We start from the raw sequence: 17468 nt of genomic DNA on the forward strand, positions 1-17468 counted from the left end.
CAAACTTTTTCAAAAATAGCAGCTAGTATAAAGTAGGGCTTAAAGGGGAATACCACCCATTTTCAACATTAAACCATTTATATACCTTTTATAGGGCTGATGTGTGGAAATTAGAAAAAAAATTGGGGGGGGGGTCATGTGATCAGTGACGGACGGCTGCCGTAGTCTTTGTCCCGCCCTCTAGGCAGCCTCCCTGCTAGAATGGGGATTTTACCCCCAGCTGAAACAGCGCGGCTTGAAAATAAACGTAAGACTTGTTTGGGCAGGGGTCTTCAATGTTTTTCAGGCCAAGGACCCTTTAGCTGAGAGAGAGATGAAGCACGGACCCCCACTTGGATTAAATTGTGTTGCCGATTAAACTTTTTCATAGATTTCATAGATTATGGTGACACTATCTATAGGGTTGCTGCGCCATCAATTAAAGCACCTTTATACTGTATAACACTCTGCCTTAAGATGGGTAACTGGTGACAGTTATGGTACCCATCACTGTACACTTTATGGGAACGCTAGCTTATCCCCTCTCTCTGAGAGGCGGGATAAGCACTGGCATCTCTTCATTTTTAAAACCATCTCAGGTATGCTCCCGCCTTATATTTGTGGTATGTTGGAGCAGAACCTAGCTCCTACCAGACCCGCTCAAGTGATTTCCTAACGCTCAAGGTTCCATTTGCTCATACAGAGCTAGGCAAAGCAGCATTTTCTGTTAGTGCTCCATCTACTTGGAATGAGCTCCAGAAGTCCCTAAAAATTAGATCACTGCCTTCCTTGGGGCAATTTAGGGCAATGGTTTCAAACACTTTTATTCCAGACTGTAACTGCTTTAATTAATTTTCTAATGTATCTGTTTTAGTTCTTGAAAATATTTTGAGTATTCTTTGTCTTCTGATTATTTAATATATTTAATATTGAATTGTATATATGTATCTCTGTTGATATTATTGTTGTATCTCGGCTACATTGAAAATGAGGGCCTGCCCCTCAACTGTATTCCGAGTTGAAATAAAGGTTATGATGATGATGATGATGATGATAGATGGCTTCATAGACTTGTTTGATGGCACTATCATCAGTTTTTCAGAGTTTTTTTTCTTTCTGTACACATTATTTTTATTTGTATATTTTTTTTACATCTTATCTACAGCATGTTACCGCTTAAGCCCTCAATACTTAGTAAACTTGACCTTTGGCTCTATGCTTGGTCTGCTTTTTTCCCCTCTATATCAAACCACTTTGCCGAAAATAGCTGATCTACAAGCTCACAACACCTCGCAGACACGTGGTGAGCTTGTAGATCGGCTATAGTATTTTCAGTTAATGTTCCCCCCAGAATAGGGATACCAGGATTCAATGTAAAAATGGGAAAAATCACACACAGATTTGGCGGCCCCCCTGTAGTAGCTCTGAGAACCCCCAAGGGGTCCCGGACCCCCTGTTGAAGACCCCCTTACACTGTGCACCTGTCTGTATGTGTAAATATGGCAGCATTACTGCCCAAACTGTACACACCCAGAGAGATAAGTACTGTAGGTAATCACCGGTGGTGGAAAGTAGTTAAGTACATTTACTCAAGTACTGTACTTAACTCATTCACTGCCAGGCTTATTTCAAGCTTGTTGATCCATATGCCAAAGGCATTATGGATCAAACGGAGAAAACAATTTCTCTGTTTACATTTTAACATTGAAGTGGATGGAGAATTAACTTTTTGAAAATCGTTTTCTCCTAGTTCCTTTGAGATTAAAAAGACGTCATTGGCACTAATGGCGCACTGAAAACGGCCGTCAAAAGACGTCATTGGCACTATATGAGTTAATAAGTACAGTTTTTAGGTACTTTACTTAACATGAGTATGTCAATTTCTTCAGTACTTTATAGATCTACTCCACTACATCTCAGAGGCAAATATTGTACTTTTTTACTCCACAATTATTTGAAAACGTACTTTGTTGAATTAGGTTATTATTACATACATATTCGAAAGTGGCTGATCTACAAGCTCTGAACACGTCACATCGTGACACGTTGTGAGCTTGTATATCTGCTATTTTCTAAAACGTGACAAATCTTTAAACTTTGCTACTTGCCAATACTTCTGTACTTTTACTCTAGTAAAGCTTTTTTCAATTTTTACGTGTAACAGAGTATTTCTTCATTGTGGTATCGCTACTTTGACTTAAGTAAAACAATCTGAGTACTTCTTCCACGGGTAGTATAGCACTTGGAGACACAGTTGACCAAAAGTACAGCTTTTTCCCTGAGAGCTGCTAATCTGATAATACAGCAGCCGCCGTGGCAATCCGCTCAGTTTGTTATCCAAACAGATTAATAATGAGATGGAGTGGAACGTTGTGAAAGGGATAGAGAGGGATAAAAATAATTTGCAGAGAGAGGGTTTTTTGATCCATGAAATGTGTTTGTTTTAATCTCCGCTCCCGAGTGTACAAAATGGTACATTTGACACAAACTGACACAAAAATGATGCCCTTCAGCAGGTCACGTTTCAAGCATTGTTTGTTTTGAAGCGTATAATTCAATCAGCATGGCCTTTTGCTTCAGTGTTTGTAAGGCAATACCCCAGTTAATTTACACATTGCAGGTGCTACAAATGATTCTAATGAAGGCTCTGTTCCATTTAGTGTAGCACAGTTTGGTTCTCAAACTTTTTAATTTCAAGGACCGCCATAACTTTTGGAACCCCCTCAAGGAACCATGGTGACCCACTGGTGTAGCAGAGCGTTTCCTGTGAGCCAACATGCACAATATCAGCACCTTGACTCTGTTTCACCAGAATGGAACGGAGCTTTAATTAGTATCATTGGTGAGGGAAGCAAGGACGAGGCCCAATTTCTTTCCATTATGTCTGCTGTGCATAGAGCCCATTACTGAAGATCTATTGCAGCGATTCTCAACCTGTGGGTCCCACTGGTGAGCCCCCAAATCATTGGCAAAACACTAAGATATTAATGATAATATAACAGGCCGCCTTCTGGTTCTCTGGCCCTGTGTTGTGGAATACACTACCACTTGAACTTAAAATGGTGAGCTCTCTTGGTGTGAGTAAGTTGAAGTCCTATTTTATGTTTTTTTTTCTTGTGTTTCTTGTGTTGTGTCTTATGATTTTATTTTATTTTTAAAATAATTATTATTCTTTCATTTGATTGATTTGTATTATTTTGCCCTACTTTGTCTTGCTCTCCTAGCTTAAACCGTACTGTTCAGTTATGTCTCTGTTTTCCTATTTATTATCTATTTTTATTCTGGCATTCCTCTATTTGTTATCTTAATGTGAAGCACTTTGGGCTGCATTTTATGTATGAAAGGTGCTATACAAATAACCCATCGAACCACTTAACTTCCATCTAACCACTTAACCGCTTTCGATATTTTCAAGTGGGCCCTGATCCATAAAAAGGTTGGATGACCTATTGGATTGAAGGGGAGGCTATTTGACACGTCTATGGTACATTATGTACAGGGAGCGTTTTATTTTGATGGGTTTCTTGGGGTTGATGTTTCTTGTCTGTTAGTGTGAGATTAACCTGGGTTAATATGTCTTGGTTTGCAGTGGTGTAAAGTACCTAAGTACATACACTCAAGTACTGTACTTAAGTACAATTTTGAGTTTTACTTTACTGGAGTATTTTCAATACTTTTACTTCTACTCCACTACATCTCAGAGGCAAATATTGTACTTTTACTCCACTACATTTATTTGAAAACTTGAGTTACTAGTTACTTTGTACATTTTGATTATTATTACAAAACGTACACTAACCACGTCAGCCCTTTATATATTTTGGCCATTTGAAAATGGCAGATCTACAAGCTCACAATTAGTCGGGAAGCGACGCATTGTGAGCTTGTAGATCTGCTATTTTCAAAATATATATTTTTTTTTAACTTGTGAAATGGGACATTCTGCATAATGAATACTTTAACTTTTGGTACTTTAAGTACATTTTTATGCCAATACTTTTGTACTTTTACTCAAGTACATTTTTAATTCCGGACTTTCACTTGTATTTCTACATTGCCGTATCGATACTTTTACTTTTACTTTAAGTACAAAATTTGAGTACTTTTCCACCACTGCTGGGTTTGTTCATTTGATTTGGTTATAGGTGGGGATGAATGTTTTTCTATTGGCCTGTGATCACTTGAGCTGATATGTAATTTATCTTGCTCTGACTACGACCCCCCCACACACACACATTGAGGTTCGACCAGGGTTGACTTGTCAGATCGGGCAGCAGCCTGTGAGTCATCAATCATTTTCTTGATGCTTTGAGGTGATGTTGTTTTAGCCTCGGTCCCTCCATCTTCTGATTTCTTCTTTATGTTTGCTTGATGACATGTGTATTGTGGTCTTGCATAGAACTGTTAAGTAGTTGAGAAACTACTCTACTATGCACATTTTGTGACCCGGATATCATCACTGAAATGTGACAGTATATTGACAGGTGCGGACAGTGGGTGATTGCACTGCTGGCAGTGCTGGACAAAGTACACAACAACCCCATTACTTGAGTCAAAGTATAGATACTCCTGGTCAAATATTACTCCACTACCTGTCAAAGTTGCAGATTTTTACAAAGAAAATTAAAAAAAAGCTATTCTGAAGTAAAATTTGTTCATAATATTAACGCTTTGCTGTATTGTTTTCACAATGCATTTACAGAACTCTACAATGACATACACTGACAGTACTGCCCATCTCAATGAGATAAAACGGGGTTCTAGTGATGATAGTTGAGGAATTCTCAGCCTGGTCAAACTAATCAAGCTTGAAGAAGACCTTATTTAACTTCAGCAGAAGCTGTTTTCAAGGTCTTATTTTTTTAATTAAGAGTTGCCAAAAATGTTTACCCCATGTTATACCAATGAACTCCTGCCTATACACATATCTGTGTTGTCACTGCTGTTATATCCTACTAGCTCACCTGTCAGTGAGGAGCCCCCACCGGGAGGACGATGTGCCTCCGTCCTAATCCTCCCATTTTAATATTACCCGCAGACAGGCCCTGCCTCAGCCCCCGTAACACCCTCCCTGTCCAGCTTCCCTCCCCTGAACATGGCCAATTGTGTTCGTATAGACGTTCAGCCAAACCGACTGCATTATGGTGGATTTGAACCCCCTGACCGGTGGTGGACAGGCCCCTGTGCCACCGGAGTGCCATAATTTTTCCCCTTCTTGAGCTGAATCAATCCAGATGCACTAAAAGCCTTTCACAGGCTGCAGAGGCAGGTATAGCGCTATATGTTTAACTTCCGCCACGTGATGATCACAGCTAGGTAACGTCCACAAGTCTGTCACACCTACCGCCGACTGCAAGGTTAGTCATTAAGTTACAGTATGGGCTTTTAATGCATCCATTGTTGATAGCGGGTATTGTGAGTGGTTTCCTCCTGTGAAAAGTATAGAGGTATGTTTTTATGGCATTTTGAAATAATTTGTCCGTCTCTGGTTTTCCTGATGGCTTAGAAAAAAAGTTCTAATGTTATTTTTCAAGCAATTTTCAAAACCGGGTTCGAAAGTGCTCCTGCTACGCCTTCCCTCTCAGATTTCCGACATCCCAACAAAAGCAAAGGGCTGACCACTCGCCACACAGCATGACAGTTCTTGTCATCGTGCCTAGGGTGCCTGAATGGCTAGAAACGCCACCGTTCTGTAGACGTGCGTAACTCCTGCAGCGGCACAGACGGCAGAGAAGAGATGGGTTTGAAAAGCACTCTTCTTGACAATATTGACAGCTTTCATTACCGACTCTATAACATCTGACAATTCAGCACTAATTCAGTACTTCTGAAGCCACAGCCTTTACAAGTGCTATTAGTCCACTTTTGTGTTGTGTAAATTTACAAATTATATTTAAATAATTGAAACAAATTTACAGAGTAAACTTTACTATCAAACAATAATATGGAGGACACCCTGCAATGACTCTGAGGGCCCCCTAGGGGTCATGGACCCCCTGTTGAATACCCATGATCTATGTCATAGCACTAAGGACTGATCGATGGCTGAATGGCCATTCAGGGGATCATCACACACTGAATTATGTCTGTGTCTGCACTGAGTATCATTAAGGTCTGAGGAAGAGTCTCCTGGCTCGAAACATTACTAAATAAATTCCACAACATAGGAGCATAATACTGGTTTGCAGATTTTATTAGTTTTTAACAGGTCTACCATCCTTCTGTGTTGTTCAGATCTTCCGAAGGTGTTGGCTGGTGTTCAAGAAAGCGTCCAGCAAAGGACCCAGACGGTTAGAGAAGTACCCAGACGAGAAGGCGGCCTATTTCAGGAGCTTCCACAAGGTACAGTGAACTACTATGGCTGCAACCATCCATTATTTCCCTAGCGATTATTCGCTAAGGATAATCGATCGATTGAATAATTGAGAAGCACCTTTTCGTCGATAATTTGTCAGCGGTCCCGGCACAAAATCATTTTCATAGAAAAAAAAAGCATACTCGATGGTAAATGGCTTAAATGTCAGGTCTATAATGCATTATAAATGCATTTATAATACTTATAAAGCATCATAACACTCATTATAAAGGTTTATATTATAATTATGCATAAACAACTTATAACAAGGTTTAGTATTATATAGTGGTCATAATACATTATAAGCTCAGCGGAACAGCACATTATACGACCATAGCTATACAGTTATTAAGTGTCAGAATGTTTTATTATCAAATAAATCAATTAGTTAGATTAAATGTTGCACTTCTACCATGAACACACACAACTCAGTCTGAGAGAAAATCAAAAGTCATTGATCGGGGTTTTTATGTTTGTGGAGTTTTGCTATAGATCCCTGCAGTCGTACAATCTCAGTTTGTGAAAATGAGAGCACACTTAATTTTGACACCTCTCAAAGTCTGACAAATGTGTATTCGTAGGTCACATTGTTTGGCCCATTTCATTGACGTCCGCCCTTCAAAGTCTAGTCACAACGCTTTTCACTGCAACCTCTGCACTGCAGGAAGGAATCTTTAACCCATTCAAACCGGGAACGCATCTCTGTAATTTTTGTTTTCTTTGGCTATTCAAAAATAGCAGATCTTCAAGCTCATAGCGTGACACAGAGTGCCGCGCTATGAGATGTAACGTTATTAGTGAGCACCTCTTATGCTACAGTTATGCAGGAACACTCAACCTGTGTTAACGCCATTCCCCTGAGAAACTGGCTTTCAGTCCTCATATGAAAGAGCTGTGCATCAGCAACAGATAACACAGTTAGTTAAGAATCCATTAAGCGACATTTTCCAGCTTTATCTGCGTCCTTTTGAAGCCCCTCTTCCCTCCTTTTTGACGGGGATAATCCCGACTATGATATCTTTCTCTCCGCCTCTTAAGCCCATTGAAAATTCCCTAATTACGGGTCATTATCACAGAGAATGGCAGAAGATCTTAAACGAGTTACATGGCTACACAGCGCTCTATGGTAATGAGAGGAGATGGCAGCGGAACACATGGAGGCCTTGCGCTGGCCACAGTATGAGAGCTAACAAGCTGTTGTGTATTACCATGTGATTACCAATGGAGACCTGGTGAGGACGTTTCATCCCATTTGGAGGTACCAACTTCAGGAATGCCTAGATTGCCTACTGTAAATAGGGCAGAACCCCCCTATTATGCCTGGGTGATATGGAGAAAATCAAATATCACAATATTACACACATTATTATTTTTGACCAAATACCTCAATATCGATATCGTGACGATAATATATATGTATGTTTTCAAAGATTTTCCAAAATGGCGATCAGTAAGGTCACACCACGTAGTGTTGCGACAAGTTGAGCTTGTAGATTGGCATTTTTTTCTATATATACGTATATATACAGTAGAAGTGTAGAAGTCAGAGAGAAGATGTGTAAGACGGTAGTGACTCGTAAGACCAGCCATGCTGTACGGCTTGGTAACCGTGGCACTGACGAAAAGACATGGAGGCGGAGCTGGAGGTGGCAGAGTTGAGGATGCTACGATTGTCATTTAGGAGTCACAAGGAAGGACATGAATCAGAAATGACTACATTAGAGGATCAGCCCTGGTTAGAAGGTTTGGGGATAAGGCAAGAGAGGCGAGGTTGAGATAGTTTAGACATGGTAAAAGGAGGGATGAGGGGTACATTGGGAGAAGGATGCTGAACATGGAACTGCCAGGTAAGAGGAGAAGAGGAAGGCCAAAGTGGAGGTTTATGGATGTGGTGAGAGATGCAGGTGGCAGGAGTCACAGAGGAGGACAGAACCAGATGGAAACTGAACAATAAAAAGAAGGCGATTTTTGAAGTATAAATTAAGGGTCAAACCAGGAAAAGATCACACTTACTTCACAGAATCGGCTTTATTGTCACAACACAGGTTTACAGAAGTAAAAAAAAGTGGGTGAAACTCGTTCCCATCGTTATTTCCATAGAAAAAAAGAAAGGGATCAACATCATGATACGATACCAAAATCCCAGAGTATATCTAGTCTCTTATCACGATTTCAATATAATATGGATGTACTGTATATTGCCCACCCCTACCCCCAAATACTTGACACACGATTGGACCTGATAGGCAATTAGGTAGCTACAGTACCTGTTGGGGACGGTGTGTGCTGCATTAGCGAGCATGATCAGCCATGTGTGCTGTGAACAAAGCGGCTCTCTGCGTACTACATCATGCTGTCACACACGGTGCGTCCTGTGCGGCTTTGAAGCCTGATACATCCAGGGCTGGACGTGAGCGATGACTGCACACATGCATCAGTGCACCCGGTAATGCATCGCCACAGAGATCAGGAAAGGTCCTGTCTGAAGGCTTCATTCAACGCTGCGGTGCTTTGGAAGGAAATAGGCTGCACTGGTGGCTGATTTACAGAACCAACAAAGAGGGAATTGGATCCTTTTTTTTCTCTTCTGAACGCTATTCTGCACAGTTGAATAAATTCAGAATATTTCATCAAGACCTGCTGTTTTTTTTTGTTGTTGGTTGGGCTGCCTTTGTTTCTATCTACCCCATTATCTCTCTCTCTTTCGCTCTCTTCCTCCCCCCTCCCCTCTCTCCCTCTCTCTCTCTCTTGCTCTCTGTCTCTCTCTCTCTTTCTCTGTCTCCAAAGGCAGCCTAAAAAAACATGGAGTAAAGTACATAAATATGTGCATATGCAAGTGTAAACAACTAATCTGTGGAGCAGTGGATTTTAATAGAGGGTCTAGCATGAGCTTGAGAGAGCAGAAACTGGAGAAAGAGAGAGAAGGTGCATAGACAGGAGGGGAGACGGGGAATAGGTCTCATCAGGAATGATTCACTTTGCTCAACACCCCACCCCCTTAGGCTGGAAAGACCTGCATAGACACACACAGCCTCACACACATACAATGAATACATGCACAGTTGCATAGACACTAGAGATGCGCGGATGGCCTCTCACGTCACCCGAATCCGCATGTACAAATTAATTATCCGCCCGTTATCCAACCGCAATAATTATATTATCCAATTTAAATATCCGCACCAACCGTTTTTCCCGTATGTCAAAATATTATTATTTTCTGGTATTCCCCGTTAGTTTTAGTATTAGTTGTGCGATGCGATCACAAAATGCATTGATTTAGCCTATGGAATGTCGGTGCGTCTTTTTTCTTTTTTTTAAACCGGTGCTGCGCTGAACATACAGACTCTGTGCGGCATCCAACATACAGTCATCCAACATACATGCGGCATCCAACATACAGAGCGTACTGCTCTGCTGCGCTGAACATACTCGCAGCAGAGCAGCACCGGTTTAAAAAAAAGAAAAAAGACGCACCGACATTCCATAGGCTAAATCAATGCATTTTGTGATCGCATCGCACAGAGGCTGCTCTACACACTCACACAGACACAAGCACGCAGAGATTTAGCTATTTTATGGATAGATATAGATATATTAGATGTCATTAATTTATTTACCGCAATATTTCACCCGCGGTTTATCCGATATTAATTAATAATTATATTTGATTGACCCGAATCCACCCAAACCGCGGTTAACTGCGGCAACCGCGGCTAAAACCGCGATCCGCGCATCTCTAATAGACACACACACACACACACACAGAGGATACTAGAGATACAAGGCTTGCAGAACACACAGCCATGAAAATCCCAGTGTTGATGTTCTCTCTGTTATATCTATATGAATTGGCCACCTGAGGACAAAATGCGTATCATTACAAATCCATACTCACCATACTGGACTGGTAGGAAACATTGAGATGCTATCATAGTGGTGGATAAGAAACCTACTATCTCCATATTATAACTTTTTGTGTTTTTTTCCCCCGTAAATGAACGCCCTACTTCACCATACTACAGCGTCGCACAAAAGCATGAAAAGTAGCAGTTTTGAGCGTGTAGATCTGCTTCTTTTGATGCTATTGAATTCGAATCCTGAAAAGTAACAGTTTTGGACAATTTCCGCCCGACAGAGACGATAAGGAAAACTATATGTGAAATCTATGTTCTCTCACAACTCTAGCATCCTTATGTACATTTGCTACTTTCCGTTACCGCCTCTGAGATTTCAGTAATGCTTTGGTACAAATCTTTACTTAAAGAACGACTTCACCCATTTTCATGTTCATATAATTGGTCCTCACTAATACTCATGATAACATGTTTTTCTAGTCGGTCCATGTCTCATAGGAGGGCTGTGGACATCTTCAGAAACCCGCCTACCAGTGACATCATCGTAGGCAGGATTTCTCTTTTCAAACAAGATTTCCTTTTTTTTTTTTTGATTTTTATTATCGAGAGAACAATGGCTTCCATTATAGCATGATAACTTTCCAGGAATAGAAAGCCTGCAGTATCTATTAGCTTGGATTCCCCATCGATGATGTCACTGGTAGGGGGGTTTCTGAACTGTCCACAGCCCTCCCCTGAGACACAGTAGACAAAAATGTTACCATATTATAGTGACCATTAGTGAGGACCAATTATATGAAGATACATTGAAAATTGGTGAAGTCACACTGAATGAATAATTTAAAAAAATCAAGAACTTCCTTTAGCCAGTACAGTACTTTCTGTAAAGTAGTGCTTTCTCCAGATATTAAATCACAATACCATTTACAGGACTAGAACAAAATGTTTTTTTTGTACAATTACTTTAACCCTTGTCAGTATGAATTATACAGGACACTTGTTTGAACTGTAATAATCTATCTCTTGGCAACATTTCTTGTCTTCTTTAAATACATGCACTCAGTCGAAGCCGTTTTTGAAGTTGTGTCAATTAATTCTATAGGACCAGGAACGCATCTGTGTCATTTTAAGATTTCTTTGCCTATTAAAAAATAGCAGATATACAAGCTCATAGTGCGGCATCGAGTACCATGCTATGAGTTTGTAGATCTGAAATTTTTGGGGAAAAATCCTGATTTTTTTTGGCAAATCTTTGAATATATATAATATATGTCTTAAAGCGAACATTTTTAACTCCGATCTGTGCTTCTGGGGGGTCCCTGGAACAACATATTTTGAGATGAGGGTCCGCGGCCAAATACATATCATTTTGGGGGTCCTTGACATGGAAGCAACATACTGTTAGGATTTTTTTTTTATGTATTTGGCCTCGGACCCCCATCTCAACATGTTTTGTCCCAGGGACCCCCATGAAGCAAAGATTTGAGTTACACTCAAAATATATATTTTCAAAGATTTGCTCAAATGTTCAAGATTTTTCAAAAATAGCAGATCTACAAGCTCATAGCGCTGCACTGGGTGCCGCGCTATGAGCTTGTAGATCTGCTATTTTTGAATAGCCAAATAAATCTTAAAAGGACACAGATGCGTTCACGGGATTGAATGGGTTAAGCTGAATATGAATCCATTTGCACTGAAACGCCTTCCAACAGAGTGCAGCTAGCGCTATGTTTAACTTGAGTGACGGGATGATTACAGCACTGTAGGTAAGATGAAAAAATGTCCACACCTCCGTCACACCACCGTCACTAATACCACCGACTGTCGGGGTAAGTCATCTAAGTTGAAAGCTTTGAATACATCCATGGCTGAGAGTAGGTACAGTGAGTGGTTTCCTCCTGTGGGGAACAAAGGTGAGGCAAAAAAAAAAACATTTTAGTGGTACGGTACCAGTTCTTCCCTGAGCACATAGAGACCTCTGCCCCACATCTCTATCTCATTGGTGTTTATGACCATCTGGTGCTGAGGGAGAAACATTCAAAGACCAGTTTTTGAGTCGGGTTGAATATGGTAGGTAGGTACTGTACGTACTTTATTCATCCCCGAGGGGAATTTAAGGTGTTACAGCAGCTCTCATAGAGACATCAATAAAAATACATTATAATAAAAAAACATCTAAAATAGGCATCTAAGCATAGTCGACCTACAATATAAAAATAAATTACAGACCAAACACTACTTAAAGAGTAGTCCCCCATCCTGATCAGCCTGATGAAGCCAACCAGATGAGGAGTTGTACAGTCTTATTGCTGCAGGTAGAAAATATCCTATTGCTCTCTTTCTTGCAACTAGCAGTCTGTTGCTAAAGGAGCTTTTCTGCCCTGCCACAGTGTCATGTACGGGGTGAGAGGGATTGTCCATGATGGCCAGGAGTTTAGTCTTCATCCTGCTATTGGCCACTTCCTCCACAGTATGCAAGGTGGTGCCGAGGACAGAACCAGCTTTCTTGATAAGCCTATTCACCCTCCTGCTGTCGCCTTCCTTGATATTACCCTCCAACATATCACTGCATACCTTACTGTGCTGGCCACCATTGATTGGTAGAACATGTTCTGTCTTTTCCTCATATCTATATCCATATTAACTTAAGATGTCAATGTGGAATGGGGCAGGGTTATAAAATGTTAACCGAGAATGATTTTGACTGCAAAACCGGTAAAAAAAAACAGAAAACGTTGTTGCCCCATGGAAATTTCCGCCTATTGTATCACTGTGTTTGGAGGCTTGCATTACAGTGAAGTGAAATCAATTACTATATATTTTGTTGGCACAAAGGTACCTGACACACACACACACACACACACACACACACACACACACACACACACACACACACACACACACACACACACATACAAAAGTTGAGCAGGATCAGAACTTGCCTTGAAAAGCTTGACAGCATTTATGTGGCCCTTCCACCCTCCAGCAAGATCTCTCTCTCTCTGCTTATTATCAGTTTATGGGGTGATTCACCTTATCTATTGATTTCACCACTTTTGCCTTAAGATACATTTCCACAACAATCCATTTCATGAATGGGAGAACCGGAAGATAAGAAAAATTTTGTGTTTTGTTCCAACTCAGGTAGGGGTACCTTTAAAATCTGAGGGCCCCTCCTGCTAGACATCTAGCCATCATTACTTAATGGTCTATTGAGCTTCTTGAAGAGGGTGGACTCTCTTCACCTTGGATAAACCCCCTTCAGTGATTGTGTGTAATCCCTGCGAACAAAATGAATTGAGAGCTTACAGTTGAGATAAATGGTGCATTTATACAGCGCCTTTATCCAAAGCACGTTGCATTCACCCGTTCACACACTGACGGCAGAGACAACCATGCAAGGCACCAACCATGCTCATCAGTAGCAGTTATGAATTAAGTCAAGTGTCTTGTTCAAGGACTCTTTGACAATCTTCAGAAAGAGCAAAAATACAAACGGAGATGTGGAGGTCATGATGCAATGCGTGTTGTGAGCTTTTAGATCAACTATTTTTGCTATTTATTCATTTTTAGCTTTTTGAATCTCGGCTCCCTGAAGAAACTGACTGTAAAAGGCATGAGCAAATCTCTTGAGTACCCAGGCATCACAAGCCAAATGAAACGTTAGACATATAGCCAATTCATTATCCAAGGGAATTGAAGTCTAAATGAAAACTTTATAAGGCTGTTCTATGTAGAAATACTTAACAATGCGATAGAAATAGCTATTAGTGATAATTTTTCTGTCTACTTCCACTGTTCTAATATTCAGTCTGCCCCCTATGTACTCCCTGAACCCCTTTCCAATCTTTCCCAACTGTTAAAAAGCTTTAAATGCTGAGCGGAGCATAACTGACGAGAAGGGGAAACGGTATTGCGCGTACCGTTATCGAACGCTGTAATCTGAGGTTCACATACGTTGGCGAGTGTTATCGTGGCTGCTCCCTTAGCTTTAACCCATTAAGACCTGAGGCCGATTCTACAAAATGTATTCTAAAACAGTTTATTGAAAAACGTGTTTCTATGTCAGTGGTGCTCAAACTTCAAGGACCCCCAAAAGTATAATGTATTTGGCGTGGACCAAAAGTATTTTGTTCCAGAAGCAAAGATTTTAGTTAAAAATGTTCGCTATGAAAATATATATATTCAAAGACTTGAATATAACAAATGTTCCTGATAAAAAAAAAAAAAAAGATCTACAAGCTCATAGTGCGGCACAAGTGACGTGCTATGAGCTTGTATATCTGCTATTTTGAAAAATCGTGACGCACACATTCATATAGCTGAAATAAAACATTGCACTGATGCTTTCCCGGTTTTAACGGGTTAACAGTGAAGTTTTACAAAGCGGGCAGTGAGCCCATCTAATTCATTCCCAACAGCCTGGCCAGGGGCCCGCAGTTAGCCCAGAATGGACTACAATAATGTAATGAGCCTTATCTCCCCGGGAGAGGGAACAGAGAGGGGATTGTTGAATAAAATGGTCTGTAAATGCGGCTGATATTCAATTAAATGTAATCTTCCCGTTTTTTATACATTCCCAATCAATCTGGTGGTAAAATGATTTAGAGGCTTCTCATTGTGTCTCTCTGTATTGACTGTAACACTGGGCGGTGGTGGGAGGTATACACCAGCAGTGGGATTCAAGGATTGTGTCAGTTGAGTAAAAATGTATTTAAATCTTCTCCAACACCCCTCGAACAAAAAATACATTCATTTTAAACTGCTTTACAGAGCAGCCAAGACACTGGCACAGGTAAAAAGCAAGAGAACAAATATTGTGCGTGTGTGTGTGTGTGTGCGCGCATGTGTGTGTGTGTGTGTGTGTGTGTGTGCACACACGCGACAGACTAGTGAGGAAGCCTCAAAGACCCTTTTATAGAGGAAGAGAAATGAAGATCTGCATAATATATGTAATATTAGATACTTGTTCATGTGATTCAGTGTGAGAAATATTGCGTTGCTTTATTACTGCTCACTGGACATACACAGCCAATTTAGTCCTCCTATACAATATCTTGAATATAATATATCATCGCTGTCGGGTGGGAAATACCTTGTATGTCCGAAACTGTTGCTTTTCAGGAAATGGAACAAAAATGTTCAGAAGTGGTGAAAATGGGCCGATCTACAAGCACACAAGTAGGGCATTAAGTGACGAATAAAACATAGACATATGGAGATGTCAATCTTTCCGCACGACAGCGACGATATATAAATGTATTGTTGCAGTACAGTGCAGTGAAATTGCATGATGTAGATTCTTATTTCTAATCCCTGCTGCTTGCATCTGCATTGAAAAGGGCCAGTGTTGCATTCATTACAATACCAAACAGCTACAGTATGTGGACCGACCCGATGCGTTGGCCACTCTTTTGCACCTTATATCCAACCTCATGTACATACATGCTGCTTTTTTATGCTATGTGCGTATATGTAGATACTGTATCTTAGATCTTTCTTTGATGTTTCTTTTCTTTAGATTAGTTTCTTTTTCAGTTTTTCTCCGTGCTCACCCCCCCCCCCCTTTTTGTTTTCTTTCCTTAATCATTAAGACCTGAGTCCGATTATGCAATTGTTTTATAAAAAAAAAATTTAAACTCATGTTATCAGTGGTTGTCAAAGTTTTTCATGTCAAAATTATATGCATTTGGCTGCGGACCCCTATCTGGAAATATTTTGTTCCAGGTACCCCCCAGAAGCAAAGATTTGAGGTACAATTGTTCGCTTTGAAAAATATATTCAAAGATTTGCACAAATTGTCACGATTTTTCAAAAAATTATAGATATACAAGCTCATATGCTTGTATATATGAGCTTGTGTATCTGCTATTTTTGAATAGCCAAAGAAAAAACACTGATGCTTTCCTGGTCTTAATGGATTAAAACAACAAAATGATGGAGCTTGCACAAAAACGAATTACACCACTGATTTACACCTGTAAAACCCTGTGATCATGTGACCTATATCCTCATTCAAAAACCACCCTTAAAGAGCACCTGTCTGTCTCTCTCCTCAGGTCACTGAGCTCCACAGCATCAAGAACATCGCCCGGATGCCGCGGGGAGACCAAGAAACATGCCGTGGCCGTCATCTTCTACGATGACACGTCCAAGACATTTGCCTGTGAGTCAGGTAAGTGGTTCCCTCCATTCAAAGCAAACCATCGCCTTGCCTCCACCCTGTGACTCACGGCAGAGCCCAGGGAGGGAGGGAGGAGGGAGGGGGGAGGCATGGGGGGTGGAAGATGTACTCCAACACCCCCCTGCCTTACTTAAAGGGGAATTTCACCGCTGGAAGAAACTGCAGTGACTCAATGTTAATAGTATTTGTAGTAGATAACAGCAACAAAATTTGAAAATAATGAATTCTGTGTTTGACTAGGGTTTGACTGGACTCTTGGGAGACACCCAGTGGGCTGTCTGTGGGGGGTTGGTCTGACTGGGATTAAAGGAGAGCCTGTAGTGCGGAAATAAAGTGAGACCGCTCACTGCGCGTCAAATTGCGTCATAATCAGGGTTGCATTGCTCATGGGACGGCCTTGCACGCCGTGCAGGAACCTATTTGACCAGCAGCACGCGCAGGCGCACGCTTAGATTTAAAACTACTTTAAATTCACACCTCAACAAAGTTTACAAAGGCTCCCGACTCACACCAGGTGGATTAACATAGGAATGAGCCTAGATGCATATCAATTGTCCATTGTGTGACCTGTAGTGTAGGTGTTAAGCGACGTGCGCGTCACGTCATTAAAATAGAGTGCAACCACGTTCCAATTCAGCATCGCAACACTGGTCATAATCGCGGGTGACATGGATAAAAATCTAAAAATACAGATTAAACATAAAAAAGACCTCAGGATCAACATTTTTTGGTTCTAGACTTCATAAAAATAGGGTTTTGGTGCCAAATTGGCGAAATGGCCCTTTTAAGTAAAGTATCGATACCACAATGTAGGCTTGTTAAAAGGTCTGTGTTCAAAACTTTACTTGAGTAAAAGTACAAAAGTATTGGCATCAGAATATACTAAAAGTACCAAATTGTCAATTTTTTTTCAAAATTTTGCAGATCATAGCAGATCGCAGCAGATCACGGCTAGATCGGCTATTTTCGAATAGACAAAGAATAAAATAGGGCTTCATAGATGAATAGATGTTTTGTAATAATAATCTAAATCTACAAAGTAACTTGTAACTAACGTTTTCAAGTAACTGTAGTGGAGTAAAAATGCAATATT

At 40.6% G+C, this 17468-nt stretch overlaps 1 protein-coding gene across 1 annotated transcript in view; it reads left to right on the forward strand.

The window, feature by feature from the left end:
- The window catches only part of dok6 (docking protein 6), a 96696-nt gene that overhangs the window by 35993 nt on the left and 43235 nt on the right, over positions 1–17468 (forward strand). Inside the window, 3 exon segments of the mRNA XM_080417839.1 lie at positions 6214–6321; positions 16251–16295; positions 16297–16366. Coding sequence (XP_080273965.1) covers positions 6214–6321; positions 16251–16295; positions 16297–16366 — 223 coding nt within the window.

The sequence above is a fragment of the Gymnoscopelus braueri genome, assembly GCF_963280865.1.
Source record: "Gymnoscopelus braueri genome assembly, chromosome: 21".
Lineage (NCBI taxonomy): Eukaryota > Metazoa > Chordata > Actinopteri > Myctophiformes > Myctophidae > Gymnoscopelus > Gymnoscopelus braueri.